This window comes from Pseudorca crassidens, chromosome 13, assembly GCF_039906515.1.
Source record: "Pseudorca crassidens isolate mPseCra1 chromosome 13, mPseCra1.hap1, whole genome shotgun sequence".
Classification (NCBI taxonomy): domain Eukaryota; kingdom Metazoa; phylum Chordata; class Mammalia; order Artiodactyla; family Delphinidae; genus Pseudorca; species Pseudorca crassidens.
Genome location: NC_090308.1, coordinates 29,214,450 through 29,234,229, shown reverse-complemented (window position 1 = coordinate 29,234,229; position 19,780 = coordinate 29,214,450). Strand labels below are relative to the sequence as shown.

Sequence of the window (19,780 nt, the reverse complement as noted above, 5' to 3'; positions counted from 1 at the left end):
TGAATTTTAAGAGAAAGCCTACTCCAAAATTTTTCTTAAAAATGGTTTTTCTTAAAAATGGTTTTGGGAATGGAAAAATGTCCATATCTGCTGCATTTTCTTTTCAAAGAGAGAAATACCTAACATGTATTTAAAATAGGAATTGAATTTTTTCTAGATACCTTTTCATATGATTAACTCATAATTATGCCACAACATATGGCAACAATAATAACTATTTCAAATATTTCACCCTATTGTTTTTATAAAATGCATTCAACCTGTCAGAAAATACGATCTGATTTTTGCATCAGAATATGTATACGTAGAATGCCTATACATATATATATACATATATACACATATATAAGCTGCATTTTCAATTACTCACAATTATTTTGAAGTTTTGTAGATTTAGTTGTTTTTGTCGAGTGAAAAATTACTTGAAAATTGCTTTAATTTGTAAGCTATTCATATTATTAGATATCAGCATTTGCCACATCATATTTTCTTTTAAATTTTCAGTAAATATTTATTAAATCGATACACCTCTTTCCACTTATTTTAGAGTAACTGTGAAATCTAAAATTTTCTTTATAAAGTTGTGTGGATTGCAACTTGCCTGTATTTAATAATGTTTTACATAAAACCCTTTGTAAATTAACATTTTCCTTGTTTATAGTGTTTGTCTCTAAACATGCATCTATAATTTTGGCTAATTAATTATAGGATTGCAAATTTATAAGATTGTTTAGTGATAACTTGTGGAGTAAGAACATTTATATTTAAACCTTAACTTGGGTGCAAATAATAAGATTTAAAAAAAAAAAAAAACATGCACTCTGAAATCAGACTTTGAAGGTCACTAATCACCATGTATGTATATTTAACTGAACTAAAACATACCTGATAAACTAAAATGTAAAAGTCATACCATGCAGTTATAATTTTGACAAAAGGGTCAGAAACCAGTACAAGCACTGAAGACTATTCTTGTACACTGAGCAGGCATTCAGACAATGAACCCTTATGCTGTTCCTGTTCTCAGGGGACAACATGACTGTTTTAAACACTGCAGACTGGTTGCTGAGTTGCAACACCCCCTCCTCCGCAACAAGTATGAGAGATGATGGTACACTGCATGTGTTTGGGTGTGTGGATTTGCCCTTCTGGTTTGCTTTCTGTTGCTATTTCTGTTTGCACTCTCTTTTCTGTGTTCAGTACTTGTTATAAAAAAAAAAAAAAGGAGACATGAACACACCTTTTAGTTGTTTATTGATAACAGTTGGCTATGTTTTTCTTATCAACTAGTATTCTAATCTTTGGTCAGTAGTATTCTTTTCTTAGTGTTTTCATAATTTTGCACAAACGGGTGCATCTGCTATTTTTCTATCAGTTTATTAAGTGATAATTCAACACAACTGTCACGTCAATGAGCAGTTGAAGCAGATTGCGCCTCTGTACAAACTCAATCTCCAAAGCCTACAGGCTTTCATAAATTAAATTAAATTCATAACATGGCAAAATGATATTTCCTATTTTACAGACTTTAATAAATATTCCAATTAAAATACCTAAAGTAATATTAACATTTAAAAATCCATCATTTAAAAAATTACCAGTGATGAAAGCTATACATTTAAAATTATAAATTAATATTAAATCTCTTAAAATGTTTTGAACTATATGTATTAACTACATTCCTATATTTATATATATATATAATATAAATAAACTTTTTCCCAAACCAAAAGTTAATATGCTATCAAAATTTAAAAATTAAAACAAAACCACATAAAACTTCTGTAGAACCACCCAATTCTAGCATTAAAAAGAAGAGCTCACGACCTGTTAGAAATGTGCATTACAAGCAAGCAGTTAGAATAGGCACAGTTTGCCTGGACCTTGCTGTATGTAGATTAAATTAGAATATATGACCAGTGGATGAAAAGTACTCCATTATGCCCGTTATTTAAATTTTTATCGTTTTAGTTTCTTTTTTTTTAACGCCACACTTAAAATATACTTTTCATACTTAAAAAATATGTTGCCAGAATTTAGTTGCTCTTACTTCTCACTCAAGGGTCTTTTTTTGCAAAAAACCAGACAGGAAATGTTTTAGGCTTTGTAGGCTATGCTGTCTCTCTCTGTCTCATCTATGCAGCTCTGTCGCTGTAGCTCAGATGCAGCCATAGGCAATACATAAATGAATGAGAGTCGTCAGGTTCTAATAAAACTTGATTTATGGACCCTGAAATTTAAATTTCATATAATTATCACATGTCACAAAATATTCTAATTTTGATTTTTTTTTTAAACATTTAAGATGTAAAAAACATTCTTAGCTCACTGGCTCTTGTTCTATTCTGACATATTAATGTAACATAGGCAACTTTACAATAGTGAATATATACAATCAATATTTAGTAATTTACATCTAATATCCAACAGAAAAATTTTTTTAAGTGTAAAACATCAAGTTTTCCTTGTTCTTAGTATAAATGTTTAAGAGTTGTGTGACCGTGTGGGAGAAAAAAGGACTTCTGTGTCAGGAAGACCATGGATCTGAAACCTGGCACTACATTTACTAGCTGTGTCTTCTTGGACAAGTTACTTAACCTCTCTGAGCTTTAATTCTTTTCTACAAAAGAAGGATAATAATACTTTACTGGCAAAGCTTTTGTTTTAAATCATATAATGTATGTAAATTTGGGGCAATATAAACCAATATATTTTCCTTAATTAATAATTCAATAATAATTAGGCAACAGCTTTTTAAGGAAAATGGAAACATGCAGTCAGTGTGTTAAAAGACCCTCCAGTGTTTGGTCAGATAATAAACTTTTCTGCATTTAGAACATGTAAACTGGCCACAGTTTATTATTATTATAATAAAACAAAAGACAAAAGCAAAAGCTAATTTAGTGGCTTTTCAAGATCTTTCCATTAACTTAGATTTTCAAAAAGATAATTTTGATAGTTTTTACTGATACAAATGAGTCAATAGTATCACCTTAATATCCTACCCTACTACCTTGGTGCTGTTTAAATATATTACATTACTCCTTAAAAGTAATTTTTAAAGGGGTTCATCACCGTAATCCTAATTCTGTAATTACATCTGCAGATTTATATTAGAACCTAGATTTTCCTTTCAAATTTTTGTCACTTGTGAAATTGTTAAAATGAAGAACTGTCAATAAAAATATAATAAATATAATCATATCTTAGCATACAGATCAGTGGTCAACAAACTTTTTTTGTAAAAGGTCAGATAGTAAATATTTTCAGCTTTGCAGGCCATATGGTCTCTGTTGTAACTATTGAGCTGTGCTTTCATTGCACAAATGGAGCCATAGACAATAGTTAAACAAATGAGCTTGACCATATTCAAATAAAACTTGATCAATAAACACTGAAATTCGAATTTCGTAAAATTTTTATGTCACAAAATTTTATTCTTCTTTGATATTTTTCAACTATTTAAAAATGTAAGAGTCATTCTTAGCTCATGGGCTATACAAAAACAGACCGTGGGGTAGACTTGGCACTTGAGATGTAGTTTGCCAACCCAGATATAGATTCATGTATGCTACTTCATGTATATGTATATACATGCATGTAAATGCATGCCAATCATGTGAAAAGTTACTTCCATATATAAGTGAGATTCTAATTTCCCTAATGGTGTCAAGATACATGATTAACTCTACTTTATATACAAAATACTTAGATTTATTGGAAGTGCTTAGGATAGGGTCTAAATGTGAATTTTCACTTTCTAACTTAAAATGTATCAGGTTCCTATTATATGCCAGGTTCTGTGCTAGGAAATGGGAACCCAATGACCTATAGAACATGATACTAGCCATCAAGGGACCAAAAGTCTAGCAGAGGGAAACAGAAAAGAAAATAATGAGTGAATAATGTGTTCAAGGTGGGTGCACAGCAGAGGGAGGGAATATTTGATTCTACATGGAGATTAAGAAAATACTTCAAAGAGAAGATTTGGGGGAACCAAGATCAGACATTCTGATTTGGGGGAACCAAGATCAGACATTCTGATTGGGTTTATGGTGTTTTCTATATTTGAAATCTGTAGAGCATAGAAAAGAATCTCCCAGAGTTTTTAATATATAGATGATTGATTCACATGGGATGAATTTGTTTCTGAGTATTATGTGTCTGTGCAGTAGAACCAGCTACTACTGTGGCTCTACTCCTTTTAGATTTTCCTTCTGGAATGAAAGCCGTAAATTGGAAGCATCATCAAATTATTTTACAAAACTAAATACTTCATGGATATTTAGAAATGAAAGACATTTGGTGCTCATAGGTTTTTGAGTGAAAAAATTAATTTAGAAAAACATAAATCATAAAACTAGTAGGCAATACCTCTTTCCTCCCCTGCAGTGTTGTAAATTGTATCCTTCCTGATCTAACTCCTCCTGAAATTCTTTGTAGAACCTAAGTTGTCAGAGGTGGCTATGTGAGATTTTGTGGTTCAGGAAGGAGTATATTTGGAATTACATATATAGTCTTTTAAGTGGACACCAGTTTAAACACAGATCTCTGAAGATGAAATGTAAAATGTAAAGTACTTGGGTTACCTCTCTTTCAAGGGTTAATTAAGCCTAATATTGCAAAAAATGAACATGAGCATTATTAAGTTATGATAATAACATAGACTTCCTCTAAAAATAATTAATATATATTAATGTTGTACTTGAGTTCTAAAGATAATCTGAGGGCACAAGATTAAATTTGCTTTGAAAATACTTGTATGAGGGTATGCAAGAAGGTTGGGATGTAAAGAGAGAAAATCAGTGATTTAGTAGCCATAGCTGACAGTAATCTCATGCAATCTTGATTTAGTCCACAGAGATCAATTATTTTTGAAGGTTAAAAATAAAACCCAATCATGTCAATATAATAAAATGACTTTGACTTTTTTTTTACTATTTGGCTTTATGAAAAACATCTAAGTTGCAAGTGGATAACTAGTGTGGAGGGGGCCTGGCAGTATAATTATTTCTTGAAGTAATGGTTCTGTACAAAGTGCTGTATGTATGTAGATTTTCCATCCCACCTTTTGGGAAATGAACCTTGAATCACTTATTTCGAGCATGTAGAAGAATAAAACCACAAAACTCTCTAACCTAAGAATTAAAAAATGATTGCAGCTTTTGAAATCAAAATGTTTATGTTGTGAGTTTGAATTTTGCTCATAAAGATGATGCTTTTCTTCTATAGAAGGTTATTCTTTCCATTTGATAGCATGAACTGTAATGATATTGGTCACAGTCCTTAAAATAAATTAAAAGCCCTGTTTAACTTCTGTGTTAACTTAAGAAAAATAGAATACAGTAAAAAAAAAATACATTTGAACATGACAGTGAATGTACACTCATAAACTTTTGGAATGAGTATTTTTATAAGTTTTAGAAAACAGACGCATAAAACTAGGTTTGTTTCATTGATGAACATCTTTCCAATAGTGTCTTGCACATATTAAATGTGTGGAAACAAAAGCAAGACAAAAGAAAATGGAATACATTTCAAATATATTCAGACCTGTAGTGAAAACGACTTCCATTTTTCAAACTTTATAATTATCATAATGTTTACTTTATAGTCATTAGCTGTTTTCTAAATATTAAGACACTTCTTTGTATTTTAACATCTTTTTAATAAATCAGCTAATCATATAAAACATGCCCATTTCACTTCAAGTTTTCTGTTCCTGAAAAAGACTTATTATTACTTAATATTACTTTCTTTCTCTATAAAAATCAAATCAAAATAACTTTGCATCTTACTCAAGAGATGTTTGCTGATGCTGCCTTCCTGTGAACATAAATTATTTTCTGTGGCAGCATGATTAATTTTCCCCCTTTTCCCTATTATTCAACTCTTACCCACATATGAAAAATAAGTTTGGATTAATGTGTAATGTTTTCCCCCAAATGTTAGCATCCATTTAACTATTACTTTTAAATCCATGTGTTTTAGTCCACTGAACACATCTTGATGTGTATGCTTCTCTTTATATACTTTCTAGTGATGCCTCTTCTCAGCTAAATGAGCCTCCTTTGTCTTTGACTAAAAGCAGACCTTTAAAATTTTAATGAGAGATGATTCCAGGATAATGAACGCAACCACAAACTCTCTCTCTGGCTTTTCTTCGTTCTCCTTTCAAACTCTCTGGCTTTTCTTCCTTCTCCTTTTGACCACCTGAAACTTTCAAATTGAGGAGATTATAATCAACACCAATACTAAGTTTTTGAAATCAAACCTCAAAGTTGGGATCCAAAGTAACAAAACTAAACCTCATGTCTAGCTTGGTTAGTTTTTTAGATATTCTGCTTCCCCTCTCCCCACTTCACAAGTGAAATATATTTAACCATTAGTATTAATACATCTATTTTAAAAATATTGTTATAGATTTAGACATGTTTACATAGGAATTTCGCCATGATTAGAATTTGGAAGTCTCTTATCTTAGTTTTGCTGGAGGCTTTGGACGATTCCTTTTTGTCATATGTCAGAAGTCAGATGGGGACATTGCATCATAGAGAGTAGCTTTTACACCTTTCTAAACCCTACTCTGGATCATCTCTATACAGATGAAAGGAATTCTTGGTTAGTTAGTGCTGCCTGTGAGGCAGTGTGGTTTAGAGTTTGGATTCTTTCCAACCTTTACAGTTCGACTCTGAATCTTCCAGCAAATCTTCATGACATAGTTAAATCCCGGATGCTAAATTAACCCCAGAGCTCACTGAGGGAGGGTCCAGCCAATTCTCTTCATGTGGAAAGGGAACATAATCATTACTGCATGTTTCTCCATCATTAATTGCTTTTCTAACAGAGTAACGTCGCTGACTTGCTTGCTTGGTGGGTGCGCTCTGAGCCCACTATTCTTTTGGCCATATTTGTCCGTGGTGGGCGAGTCTTCAGCTTTCTTCTTCATAGTTTTCTGCTTGCTTCTGAGGTTTTGAACTGTGTCATTCCATTTATGACCAGGAAACATAAGAGGTGTTAAGCAGAAAATAATTTAGTTTATTCCCTTGCTGCTGTGATACATGGAGCTCTGGCCACAAAGGGAAAATATGGTGTGACAAAATGGGTAGAGGCTTGCCCCTGCCAAACTCGTTGCATCTAATAATGACAGTGAAGTATACCTCAGTGGCTACATCATTGCCAAGTGAGGATTTTGCCAAAATATACCACCTCAGAGGAGAAATAATATATGAAAGAGTTTTCAAAAGATACAATTAGTGTTGTAGAAACCATCTCGTATTCTATGCTTATGTCTATAATGTATTAAAAATTGTTATACCATTAGAATAAAAAGCCCAACACCTTATGGCTCTTTTGGCTTTTGTAGAGCAGAAATTTACTGAGTGCTTCATTTTTCAACCACCATATGAATACACCCCTGGTTTCTGTATTTGCATATGCCTTGTTGTATTCTTAAGCAATCTTTTTTTTTTTTAATGTCATCTTGGGAAGAATAAAATATCAGCAGTAAATCTCTTTGTTACGATTCGGATTACATGTGCTAAAGACTGACTGACGATTCCTTTCTTCTGCCTTTTGACTATAATACCAGAGTGTGCTTAGGTGATTTAAAAATGCAAATACACGTACTGCTGTTTCACTGTGTAAGGTTGACTGCCTTTATAAGCCAGATTCGAGAAAACCAGCTTAGGCAGAAGATTTTTAGATTAAATCCTCTATAAATGCATGTCCATTTAGAAGCTAAATTAACAAAACTCTCCTCATCGACTTCCCAAGTTTTCTCTTGCATGCCATGGTAGCTAGAAAAGCCACTAGTCGTACAGTCTGCATCTTTGATATAAAGTTAGAAATAAAACTCACATGTACTTATTCTTCTACGTAGTGTCTCTCCTTGCAGTCAAAACAGAGCCTTTGAACAGCAGTGAAACCACAACCACGACTGGAGATGGAGCGCTTGACACTTTTACTGGGTCAGGTAAAGCCTTAAGCTCGTGTGTTGTTCTGTACGCATTGGGGTCCACCTCATCCTCCTGGTGAATAAGCGAGAATTGGATTTTTATAAATTCAGCAATAAATTCACTTTTTGGAAAACTCATTGTCATAAAATTATGCTTTTTTTAGAAATGATGTTTAGAATAGTTTTGCTGAATCTGCAGTTGACAGCAAAGCAATCCCCTGACTTTCTTATTAGAAATAAGCAGAACTGACTTCTTTCATAATTATTTTATACAGTGCTTAATTTAATTATTAGGTTGTAATTGTTAACTTTGTTCCTTCAACTTACCCATTTAAATGACATAAAAACTGCCTTCTCTCCAACATTCGAGATGTAAAACTATCCATTTGATTCTTTCTAAATAACCTTGTTTCCTCTCTGGGTTTAAAAAAAAAAACCTTCCTGTGTAAGCAGCTGAGTGACAGGTATTAAAGGTTAATGGGCTGCAGGAGAGCACATGCTGGTCGCATTAGAACCCAGCCTCTGAGAGCACGACTTTCGCTTAAATGCTTCAAAGAGAACAATAGCGTGTCTTTAAACATCAATCCTCTTTAAATATAAATACCTGATAACTCCCAGGTGGGCAAAAGGACAGGCAATAAGTTGACTTAAAGATTTTTTTTCGTTACTATATTTCGTTTGGTTGATTATCTGGTGAAAGGACGTTTTTTTTTTAACCTGAGGAGGAATTTGTATAGCAGAAAGATGAACATTAAACCTAGAAAAGTATTTGTGATAATTAAATCTTGGTTCTGTTATTCTACTCTAATATATTTTATACTTATTCATGTTCTCATATACAAGGATTTTGTGTGGGTATGCTTCTCATGTAAAAAGAGCTGAGGTAAATCCTTGACTATAATGTCATTATAGCATATATTTGATTTTTATAGATACAGATGATCCCGTTTCATTGGTTCACACTGATTGGAAGCAGCTGCCATGTATTCACTTAAATATTAGTACTCCAAACAGAAAGATATAATAATTTATACACTTTGTATAGAGAAGCATGTGTCCTAATTCACATCCTTTCTAGCAAATCTCTTGCCTCTTAGCAGATAAAATAGGCACCAACTTACCCTAGCATTTATATTACTTACCATAACTGTTGTAAACTTTCTGCAAAGTAAATGCATATATGAACACAGTTTTTAAGGATAGGAATGAAATTAAGTGATTGCTGATATACTTAAATAGTACACTACAAGTCAATGAAAGATGAATGAAAAAATTATGGGATGTTAGCTCCAGAAGGAATTTCAGAGATCTGTGATGATCCGTTTTATAGGCAAGAATACGGAGGCACAGAGAAGTTAAAGGTGGTTAAGGCCGTACAGTCAAGGCCTCACAGGTGGTCACTGGTAAAAATGATTCTAGAATAATGTCCTGGTCAGTCCAACAATCTTTTCTTTAATACCCCACTGGAAAATATAAAGGTGGAAAAAGAAACAGGTGTGAACCGTCAAGCTGTCTGGAATCTACTCATATTATATTTACAAATAGTTTCCCAGTTTTCTTTTAAGAATTATCTAGGGCTATGCTGTCCAGAAAAGTAGCCACTGGCCATATGTGGCTATTTAAGTCTAAATTAAATACTATTTGGTAAAGCAAAAATTTTTTATCTAGTCACATTAATTACATTTTAAGTGTTTAATAGTTGTATGTGGGTTTTTTTAGTGGCCACCATAATGGACAACTCAGATATAGAACATTTCCAACGTCATGGACCAAGTTCAATTAGACAGAGTGCTTTAGGTCAGGGATTCTCAACAGCACCACTATTAAAAACTTGGCTAATTTTTTTTATTGTGGGAGAGCTGTCCTCTGCACTGTAAGGTGTTTAGCAGCATCCCTGGCATCTATCCCAAGTTAACAGTAGCTTTCCTCAGTTGTGACAACCAAAGATGTCTTCTAGCATTTTAAATGTTCCCTGGCAGGCAAAATTTCCACCCATCCCCCAACTTCATCTCCCACCTCTCATCCCATTGAGAGTCACTAATCTAAGGTGTTACAGTAATACCGGTAAAACCTTAAAACTGCTTGACACCACCCTATGAGAATCTGATAATATTCATTAAAAATGTGTTTTAATTAATTTTCAGGGCATTTTGAAGACAAGCACTTTTGCTCACTTTTGTATGCAGAAATGATGGAGTATAATGAGTTGAGTGCTTTGCATACATCTCTTGATTAATTAAATGACAATGGGGAATAAAAGGAAGGTCTCCTAAATTTGTACATGGGATTCCAGAAATCATACTGGAAAGATTAGGCTGCTCTGTGTAGGAACAGTCTTTACTTTGATCAGCATAATCTCAGCTCACTTTAATCCAATTTTGTTGTTGTTTTCAATTGTCTGCAGATTTATTAGTTAGAATAAAATATATACAGCTTCCTTAAGAAGCACAAACTTTCTAAGTTTTATGTAAACATAGTTTTTTGAGTCAAAGGTTTTGTTTTCTACCTAGAAAATGAACATATAGACATTAATATGAAATTTTAAAGGTTGAGCCTTTATACTGTTATGGGTACATTATTCTAATGGTATCTAGATTCATTCATTAGAGGGAAGAAGCATCCTATATATTCAGATTTGTGTTCATATATGTGAGGCTTTTTTTCTGAAATAATTTTGTTCTTTGGCTAATTCAATAAAAGCTGCATGTTTCTTTTTATTATTTGATATTTCTTTAGAAAAACCTTGTGTTTCACAGTCTTGAGAATAACTGATTAGTATAGTCTGAGTCTTGAGTGTACCACAATGAAGTTTTATAAATGAAACAAAAAATGTGGAATTGAGCCTTACTTAAGTATATTTCTGCTAAATAGAGTATAATTATTGTGAATCAATGAATCAGACTGAATTTCCTGTGCAGTACACTGTTGCTATTATGTAGCCCATAGTGTGAGAGAAAAGGCCTGTTCTCATTGAATTGATTTGAAAGTTTTAAACTTTCTTTATGTTTTTAATAAATAAGTAGAAAATTAATGGTTCAGTGGTCCATGTGTTTTCAAATATACATAGCAAATTCACTTAAACTTGGTTGCTGAAAATATTTAGAACGTAACACCTCTAATCATATTCAGTGATTGTCAAAATTGATTCATAATATTCTTGAAAATATACTCTCTGCATTATTGCTATGAAAAGTATAATATACTCTCCGTACTCAGAGCTTACAGTCTAAATAGCATTTTAAATACATTAAATTCTATGTGTTTATGAAGCAATAGATCACAAGGGTACTTAATAGCATTTGGATATAGAAATATATCATGTTTCATAAAATAGTTAGCAACCTAAGCCTATTTGTCACTTTTACAATTCTAAAAGTTTAGCTCCAGAATTATTATGAACAACTTAGAAAAGACATAGTACTTTGAAGTATAACTATGATTGATTAGACTAAACTAATTCCAGCACTGCATTGTATACTACTTTAATCTTTTTGAAAAGTGAATGAACAGCAGATGGCCTAATAAAGACACTCTGTGTGCTTGCCCAGTATGGATTGGCTCTGAAGGGACTGCCTTAACACTTTAGGGTCCATATATTTGCAGTACATCTGTCTTAGTCAAGGCAGATGGTTAAAGGAAAGAGAAACTTCCAAACTTTTGGATACATTCCAGTTTGGGACTGCATGTTTGGCTGAAATGTTAATAGGACCTGATTTTCACCTTTAAGTTCTCCTCAAAAGAGTACAATCTCTGAGAGTTCAAAATATATTTATAAATATGACTGCTGCTGCCTCTTGCAGTTAGGTTTTTTTTTTAATGTTGCATTATCACCCATGCTTTCTGTGTATATTCCAATTATTATTAGAATTATTTGGACCCTGCATTTTTAACGACTCATTGGATTGACCAAATGAAAGGAAAGAGAAAACGATATCATTTTACAACTTGAAAATGAAGCCTGAAGCATCATATTTTTCTTAATTTTTATGATATTTCTAATAGAATAAATACACAGGAAGAGCAATATATTTGGAATTTAAAACATAAAGTCTGCAAATGAAAAAATGTACCTTTATATCATGAAAGCTTAATTACCTATAGTCAAGGATATCTGTTCATAGCATATTAATACGTAAGAGCATGCTACGGATTTAAGAAAATGGAGGAATGATGAAGGGGAACGATTTGTGAAAAAAGTTCGTGTCATGCTCCTAGCACATACGTGAAACAGTTTAGTTAGAAGAAAATGTTTAGGCATCTGTTTCTGTCTAGAAAACGAATGAATTTTCTGTTTAGAAAATGAATGAATTTTTTGAAACATATCTCTAACATAGTCATTTCTTGAAATAAGTTTTGCACACTCCAGTGAAATATATTTATAAAGCAACCTTTTTTTGCACTGGTTTTTGTGTCTTACAGTAATAACAAGTAGTGGCTATAGCCCCAGATCAGCGCATCAATATTCCCCACAGCTGTATCCTTCCAAGTAAGTGGTCAGTAGTCTTTCAGATTTGTTAGAATGATTTTCCAGCATTATCTTGATTAATCATGTTTATACAAGATAACAACTTTAAATCAGGATATATTTATGTATATAAATGTTATAGATAGGCAGTTGAATTGACAGATACTTGGATAGATTCATTGGATAGATTAGACATTAGGTAAATACCCTTCACAGGTCTAGGAATACCCTCACTTATATCTAGACAATTGCTTTAATTCTGGATATTTATATACTTTGAGGAAAGCATCAAGCTCAAACCGGAATACACAGATTTTTTTAATGAAAATTCAAAAATGCTGACTAGTTTAAAGAAAATCTAAAACGATTACATTTTATTCAAACATCAACACTTCGTAATTTGTTCCATCATTACAATATTTTTATTGGATTTCAAGTTCTAATAAACATTTTTGAAAAATATACACTATTGCTTTTATGACTAATATAGTCAACTTTCTGAGCACAGTGGTAGAAATTTCAAGTTTAACTACATTGGGTGTATCTGACTTTGGTTGCCATCAGCCAGATGTGTCAAGATTTTGGATTCCTGATCATGTACATTTAAAAGTTATTTTCCACAGCAGCTAGAGTGTTATCCTTAAGTATAGGCTAGAGATTGGATATCCATTTTGGGAACATTCCGTAAGACGTGGCATGATGAAGGGAATGGCATTCCATTTCTTTTCGGGAAGCTGCCTACTTTTTAATTTTTTAAAATTTTATTTATTTTTTAAGATTTCTAGTTCTCTGTAGAGAATTTTTGGTAGGGCCTTTAATGACTTTTGTAGTCATTACATAACATTGGGTCATGCATGGTAACAGGAAATATGCTCATGAGTGTACTAATTAACTGGCCTGGGCTTTACTTTCCTCATCTACATATCAGTTGGAATACTATTTCGAATGTAAGCAATATAGACCTGGAAGAGACTTTAGGTGTGATATCTAAACCAAAGTTTTCTTTTCACAGGTGAGGTGTAGACTTAGCAAGTTTAAATTATTTGTCCAAGGTAACTAGACTGGTTTGTAGCAGAGCCTGGGCTCCTGACATTCAGACTCTTGTCCTTTTCCATATTGTTAAAATGATATTATGGATAAAGAAGAGGATTACTTCCGGGCTATTGTCAGGTTTCACTGAATCTAAGCTGTCTGAATTAATATGCAGTCTTTGTTGCCACAGTAATGCTATTTTTCTGATATTTAGGCCCTATCCACACATTCTTTCTACACCAGCAGCTCAAACAATGTCTGCCTATGCAGGCCAGACTCAGTATTCGGGGATGCAGCAGCCAGCCGTCTACACAGCGTACTCACAGACAGGACAGCCCTATAGCCTGCCCACTTACGGTATTTCACATCTTCTCTCTTCTTCTTTGGTTATAAGCACGTAATCCTGCTGGCTAGTAGTTGTATAGTCTAATATATTGATATGTTACAGCTCAGAGGTAAGATCACTTTACTAATGAAATGGGTTGCACATGCGTTTTCCAAACAGATCTGGGCGTGATGTTACCAGGCATCAAGACAGAGGGCGGACTCTCACAGACTCAGTCACCGTTACAGAGTGGGTGCCTCAGTTACAGCCCCGGGTTTTCTACCCCGCAGCCAGGCCAGACACCTTATTCTTACCAGATGCCAGGTAAGTACCACACAGGAAACATGTTATGTGAGAAAGAATTCTTTGAATGAGACTCCTTGGCTTCAGACTAGGAATATAAAGTCATGAGGACAGTTTTAAATCTTACCACTGCTCACACGACGTCATCAGAAAAGACAAATAACTAGGAAGAAACATGATGAAAAGAGTTCAGTATACATCAAGAAACATGACCCATATCAAAGTTAAATATTTAAGTTTAAGTTGCATAAAATTGGCAGGAAACTAAGTCCAAGCAAAGCAACCTCCAGGCCAGTCGCCACACCAGTCACATGTTTGGCATCTATTAAAGTGATTTCAAAGATTCATGACAAAACCCAGTATTTTCTTGTCGGGATTCCTTACATACGTAATGCTTTTTTGATTAAATTTAAAATTGAATTAGCACTTCTCTAAGTCCCATTTATTGTTGAATAATTGAAGATTTTTTTGTTCATTTCTAAAATCTCTCCCCTGTTAATACTATATTTCTTGAAGAGGAATATTTAGATAATTTGTACCTCCACCTTAAAAATTTTTTCTCCATATACGATCATTATTTAATTTTTCTTTTTGTTTTTATCTCCAATTAAAAATTATTTTTAAACATTGTGTAGTAGTTGCAGAAAATATTTTAGTGACATACTAAAAACATTAAAAGGTTATTTCCTATCTGTCATTTTTTCTATATGGTTAGTCGTAGTTTGGGGGCTATATTAACATTATTTGAACCAACTAATATTGCCATTTTAGTTGACTGACTAAAATGAAATAATTACTTAGACCTTTTTGACTGAAATGACAGGTCTTTTTTTTCCTTATAACATTGGTAGATACATCTGTGCATACATGCCTCAACCACAATAAGCCACTGTGGAAAATGCCATAGAGACATATCCATTTATTCCTCAGAATACTTTCATATCGGATATTCCAGGCCATGTCAGTTTGTGTCGATTACCTAATACTATTGCTATTCAAGACACATTGATAAAACAAGTAATCAGCTGCCTCAATAGTCTTTTATTTTATTCCTTAACAAGTACATTCCATGAGAACATTTTTTTTAATCTGTAAATTGATAGTTCACTTGTTTTTGCTCTAATTTTAAAAATAATTAAATAACTTTCAGACCTTGTCGTAAAATTTTAGAAGGTCGTCAAACCTTAGATGATTGCAGTATAAACAGTTCTGCCTTGGGTCTGAGCCCTAGCTCACAGCTTTTTTTGTTCTAAAGAAAGGACATAGAGGAACAGAAAGATGGGGAGCTGGAAGCATGAACTCTAAATGGATTCCATGTGTTTATTTCCTAAGCTAGCCCCAGCCAAATGTTTGAACTTGAGTAGTTTTTGTATGTATATGCAGTTGATATGAGCACTGGAAAGTCCCAGTAGTTTCCTGGAAGTAGTCTCAGTATGGATAATATCTTATTCTTTGAGTACTTCTGTACGTGTAGACATTGACCCTTGAAGGTTAGCCAAGTCCTTGGTAAGACTGTTCCCACAAGCTCCTGTTTACCTCTATAGACTTCTAAACAAAAGACTTTACCTGTTGTCACAAGACACAGCTAAGGACATTTTCCTTAGAAATCTCTCAATTTTCAATCTCACTGCCTCAACAACAAAATTTAATATATATTTCATTGAATTCTGCAAAGAGAAATATTTTTAATATTTTTCAAGAAATATTTTTTAAATGCAATTTGTTCTTTACCTCTAGGTTCTAGCTTTGCACCATCATCTACTATTTATGCAAATAATTCAGTTTCCAACTCAACGAATTTCAGTGGTTCACAACAGGTATAGTAGCTTTTTGTGTTTATGCTTTTATATATATTTCAGATTTTTGAAGAATAGTATCAGGTTAGTAAGGTTTATGTATTTCAAATTAAGTTGGCATTTCAAGGTAGTAAAAATGAGCTGTCTGGAATTCTTTGGATTTGTGTAATTCTGGATGTGTCAGTTTTCCTGATTGCTAAAGTTTTGCCCTTTAAACATTTAAGCCATGATTATTTTAGTCATTTGACAGGAAATTACAGAATCTATTGCATATTTTCCTATTATTTTAAGCTATACTAAACATAATTTTATTTTTTCTTGATAAAACAGTTATTATGAAAATTCATAGGTTGAACTATAATCCATAATCAGATTATGATGTAGACAATAAAACACTCTTGGTCCAAAACCAAATCATTTGTTCCTAAACAAAATGCCTCTCAAAGTACTATTGGCTTTTATTTTTTAGTTCTATGATTTTTTTTTGATAACTGTTAAATTCCTACTGCCCTGACAGCTGTAATTTTTTGCTTTTGTCACCCACTACACTTGCTCCTAGAATTCCTTAGTCCTCATAGTGAAGTTTGCTTAATATTTTTGTGTGTTTTGAAACCTGCGATTGTTTTTAGAATCGTGTTAGAATTATGTGTGGAACAAGCGTGGATGTGCCTGAATGAGTGAGTTAGCATGGAACGACATGAATTTGTGATCTATTCAGAAAGTTTTGTCCCTATTTCCTGCTCCTCAGTCATGTTCAGAGTAGCTGAGGTAGAAGGGTAGCTGATTTCATGGGTAAGCAACACACTAACATAATCGCTGGACTTCTGTACATTCTAAAATATGTTACTGCATAAGTGTTTGCTCTTTGGATTTACTGAAGGAATTATATTAATTGCCTTCTCCTTTCAATTTTTATTAAGGTAACAAGAGGCAAAGAGGAAAATTTGATGATTAAACAGTGGAATAATGATATTTTTGACAGCATTAAACTGTATAGTTTGGCATTAGTTTGAAAAATGGTTTCTTAGAACAGTAAACATCAAAGTCAGTATGCATATTTTATTATAAAAAATTGAGAATTTTTGATAATCCAGGTAGCTTAATTTCACTCGCTCATTTATTAATACACCAAACATTTATTGAGCACCTGTTAGCCATTAGATTTTTCAACTGTGCATTGGAGATTCGAAGTCGGTGTTCCCTGCTCTCTGGAAGGATACAATCCTCCTGAAGACACAGACATGAAAATAATATGGGCAGGGAGTGGAATATTTGGAATATAATAATAGAAATATACACTAGGCAGAGTAGTAGCATAAGGGGAAGACTGCTTTGTTCTTTGTTGGGAGGATTAAAAAAATGATTAATAAGGAGAAGAAAATTTATTGACAAACAGTTTTATATCACAAAATACATCCAGTACTAGCAGTATATTTAATTCAGTGGCCCCAATATAATATGTAATCTGTATTTTGGACCATGGTCTGAAGACTAATTGATTCTTTTAGCAAATACTCACTGAGTGCCTATTAGATATTAGGAACTGGTCTGTATCCTGGGGAGCTGAAGGTAGGAGCAGCGTGAATGGAACCTGTTTCTTGCTTTAGGGAGCTTTCTGTCTACTGAGAAAAGCAGACAATAAACCAGTAAACACCTGAGTAAATATAGAATTGGAAAGCATGAAGGGAGAGAACAGGGTCCTATTAAAAATATTATGAGAAGGCTAATTTTGAGTAAGGGGGATTTTGTGGAAGGCTTCTCCATGGAAATGACATTTAGGCCAAGTCTTCCAAAAGTTAGGTGAAGACTGAGGGCAAGGGTGTCCAGGCATAGAAAGCAGCATGTATCACATCCCTGAGGGGTGAAAATCGTGGGGTGTCAGTGAACTCAAAGAAGGCCGGAGTTTAGTTTGCACCTGAGGGGCAGGTGGGGAAACATCCATTTATGGAGGTAGGCTGCGGCCTGCTCATGTGGGGCCCTGTGGCTTATAATAAGGAACTTCAATTCTATTCCAAGCCCAAAGGGAAGCTATTAAAGAATGTTTTAGCAGGAGAATAGCATCATGTAATTTATTTTTGAAAAATATTACTCTGGCTTCAGAGACTTTGGAAAAAGCCAAAAATGGAAATGAGGAGAGCAGTTAGAAAACTGGTACATTGGCTACAGCAGGCAGTGAAGGTAGCTTGGACAAGGTGATAAGAGTGGAGATGAAGAGTAGGGGGAATCTTTGAGATATACTTGAGTGCAAAAAGACACTATAATCACTGGAAGCTGGTAGACTGGACCTTTCCAGTGAGTAACTTCATCTTCCTCTCCGGGCACTGGCAGCCCAGTGGAGAGCTTCCCACACAGATAGATGCTGGAGTCAGTCTCTCTGGCTTCCAGTTTGAGCCCTGAAACTTGCTGTCTGACTTTGGGCAAATCTCTTTAAACACTCTGTGCCTTTATCCCTTTACTTCAGTGTAAAATAGAGATAGTAATAATACTGCATAGGAGGTTGTGAGATTTCAATAAGTAAATCTACTAAAGGCCTTAGAGGAGTGCCTGACACAAAGTAAGCACTGTGTTAATATTTGTGATCCATGTTTTACTCTGAGAAAAATACGTTACTAGGAATTTTGTCCAAATACTGCCAAGAGTTTTCTGGTTTTTTTGTTTGTTTGTTTGTTTTGTTTTTGACTCTCAGGTAATAGTAGGGAACATCAGATCCTGAAATTAACAGACAAATAGAATTTTCATTTTCTGCCATACTGCTTAACCCTTTCTGATGATACATATATTTGCTTATACATATATTTACGAAGGCAGAGAATTTCCTCTTTTGGAAACCACATCAACCATGGATCTTTGTTTCCCTTAGAAACGTGCATTAGGGACTCTTCATCCTGACCAAGGATTTGTCATCACTGGTAACAGTTTGGGCTAAAACATGTCAGGTATATTAAACATCAACTATTGCAACAAATACTTATTCCTTATCTTAATATGTAAAAGGATTTTGAAGGATTATTTACATCATTTTAAGATTATTTAAAAAATTTTTAATAAAAAGCAGGTGAAAGGAATTGGCCCAATGGCTTTCTTTTCTCTCTAACAAATGATGCAAACTAAATATATGAAAGCCTCACAAAAGACTTTAGGTCAAGGCCTCAGGTGGCATGTAGCCTGTGAGAAACTGGGTAAGAATATCTTTTATTCATTTTCTTTTGTCTACTGTTTACCTCCTGCCAAGAAAACAAAATTATCAAGAGTAGCCTAAAAAGGGAACAAAAATCACAATAATGCAGCCCAAGGTCTGGATGGAAGTGGGGAGAGGGGTACACCTCCTCCTTGCTGGTGATATTAGAAGATGAGAATGAATGCTGTGAATACGAACACCTCCTTCTCTCCTCTTCAAGTGCATAAGACCTGAGGATGTACATCCTTGGAAATGTAATTCTGGGGGGAAAGTGACGCATATACAACCTTTAAACAGATTAAAATTTGTGTACTGGACCTGGTTTGCAAGACCCGCAAGGTATATCATTACCATGTGTGTGTAGGAGATGCCCGCAGAATGGTCTCTGCTTATTAGGATCACCTCAAAGCTGGGGACTCCAGAACCAGTGGAGCCAGATACTAATCTTTCCATTGCCATTGCGATTGCTTTTCTTTGGAGTATACTAGAGGGTAATCTGTCTTTCAAACACACACACATGTCAATTATTATTTCAGGATTATCCATCCTACGCAGCCTTTGGCCAAAACCAGTATGCACAGTATTACTCTGCATCAACATATGGAGCATATATGACATCAAATAACACAGCTGATGGCACGTCCTCCTCGACCTCAACCTACCAGTTGCAGGAATCTCTCACAGGACTGACTAGCCAACCAGGTACAGATCTTCATCCAGGTGA

The 19,780-nt window shown here is 33.9% G+C and overlaps 1 protein-coding gene across 10 annotated transcripts in view; it reads left to right on the top strand.

Annotated features, from left to right (window-relative positions):
• Positions 1 to 19,780, top strand: part of EYA4 (EYA transcriptional coactivator and phosphatase 4) — a 298,829-nt gene that overhangs the window by 228,421 nt on the left and 50,628 nt on the right. For 5 of the 10 annotated variants that reach the window (XM_067702043.1, XM_067702044.1, XM_067702045.1 and 2 more), the window contains exons 5-11: positions 1,028 to 1,096; positions 7,883 to 7,975; positions 12,377 to 12,443; positions 13,669 to 13,811; positions 13,960 to 14,103; positions 15,820 to 15,899; positions 19,593 to 19,776. In XM_067702043.1, the coding sequence (XP_067558144.1) occupies positions 1,028 to 1,096; positions 7,883 to 7,975; positions 12,377 to 12,443; positions 13,669 to 13,811; positions 13,960 to 14,103; positions 15,820 to 15,899; positions 19,593 to 19,776 (780 nt within the window). The remainder of the gene's footprint in view (positions 1 to 1,027; positions 1,097 to 7,882; positions 7,976 to 12,376; positions 12,444 to 13,668; positions 13,812 to 13,959; positions 14,104 to 15,819; positions 15,900 to 19,592; positions 19,777 to 19,780) is intronic. The other 5 variants (XM_067702047.1, XM_067702046.1, XM_067702052.1 and 2 more) reach the window with 3 other exon arrangements.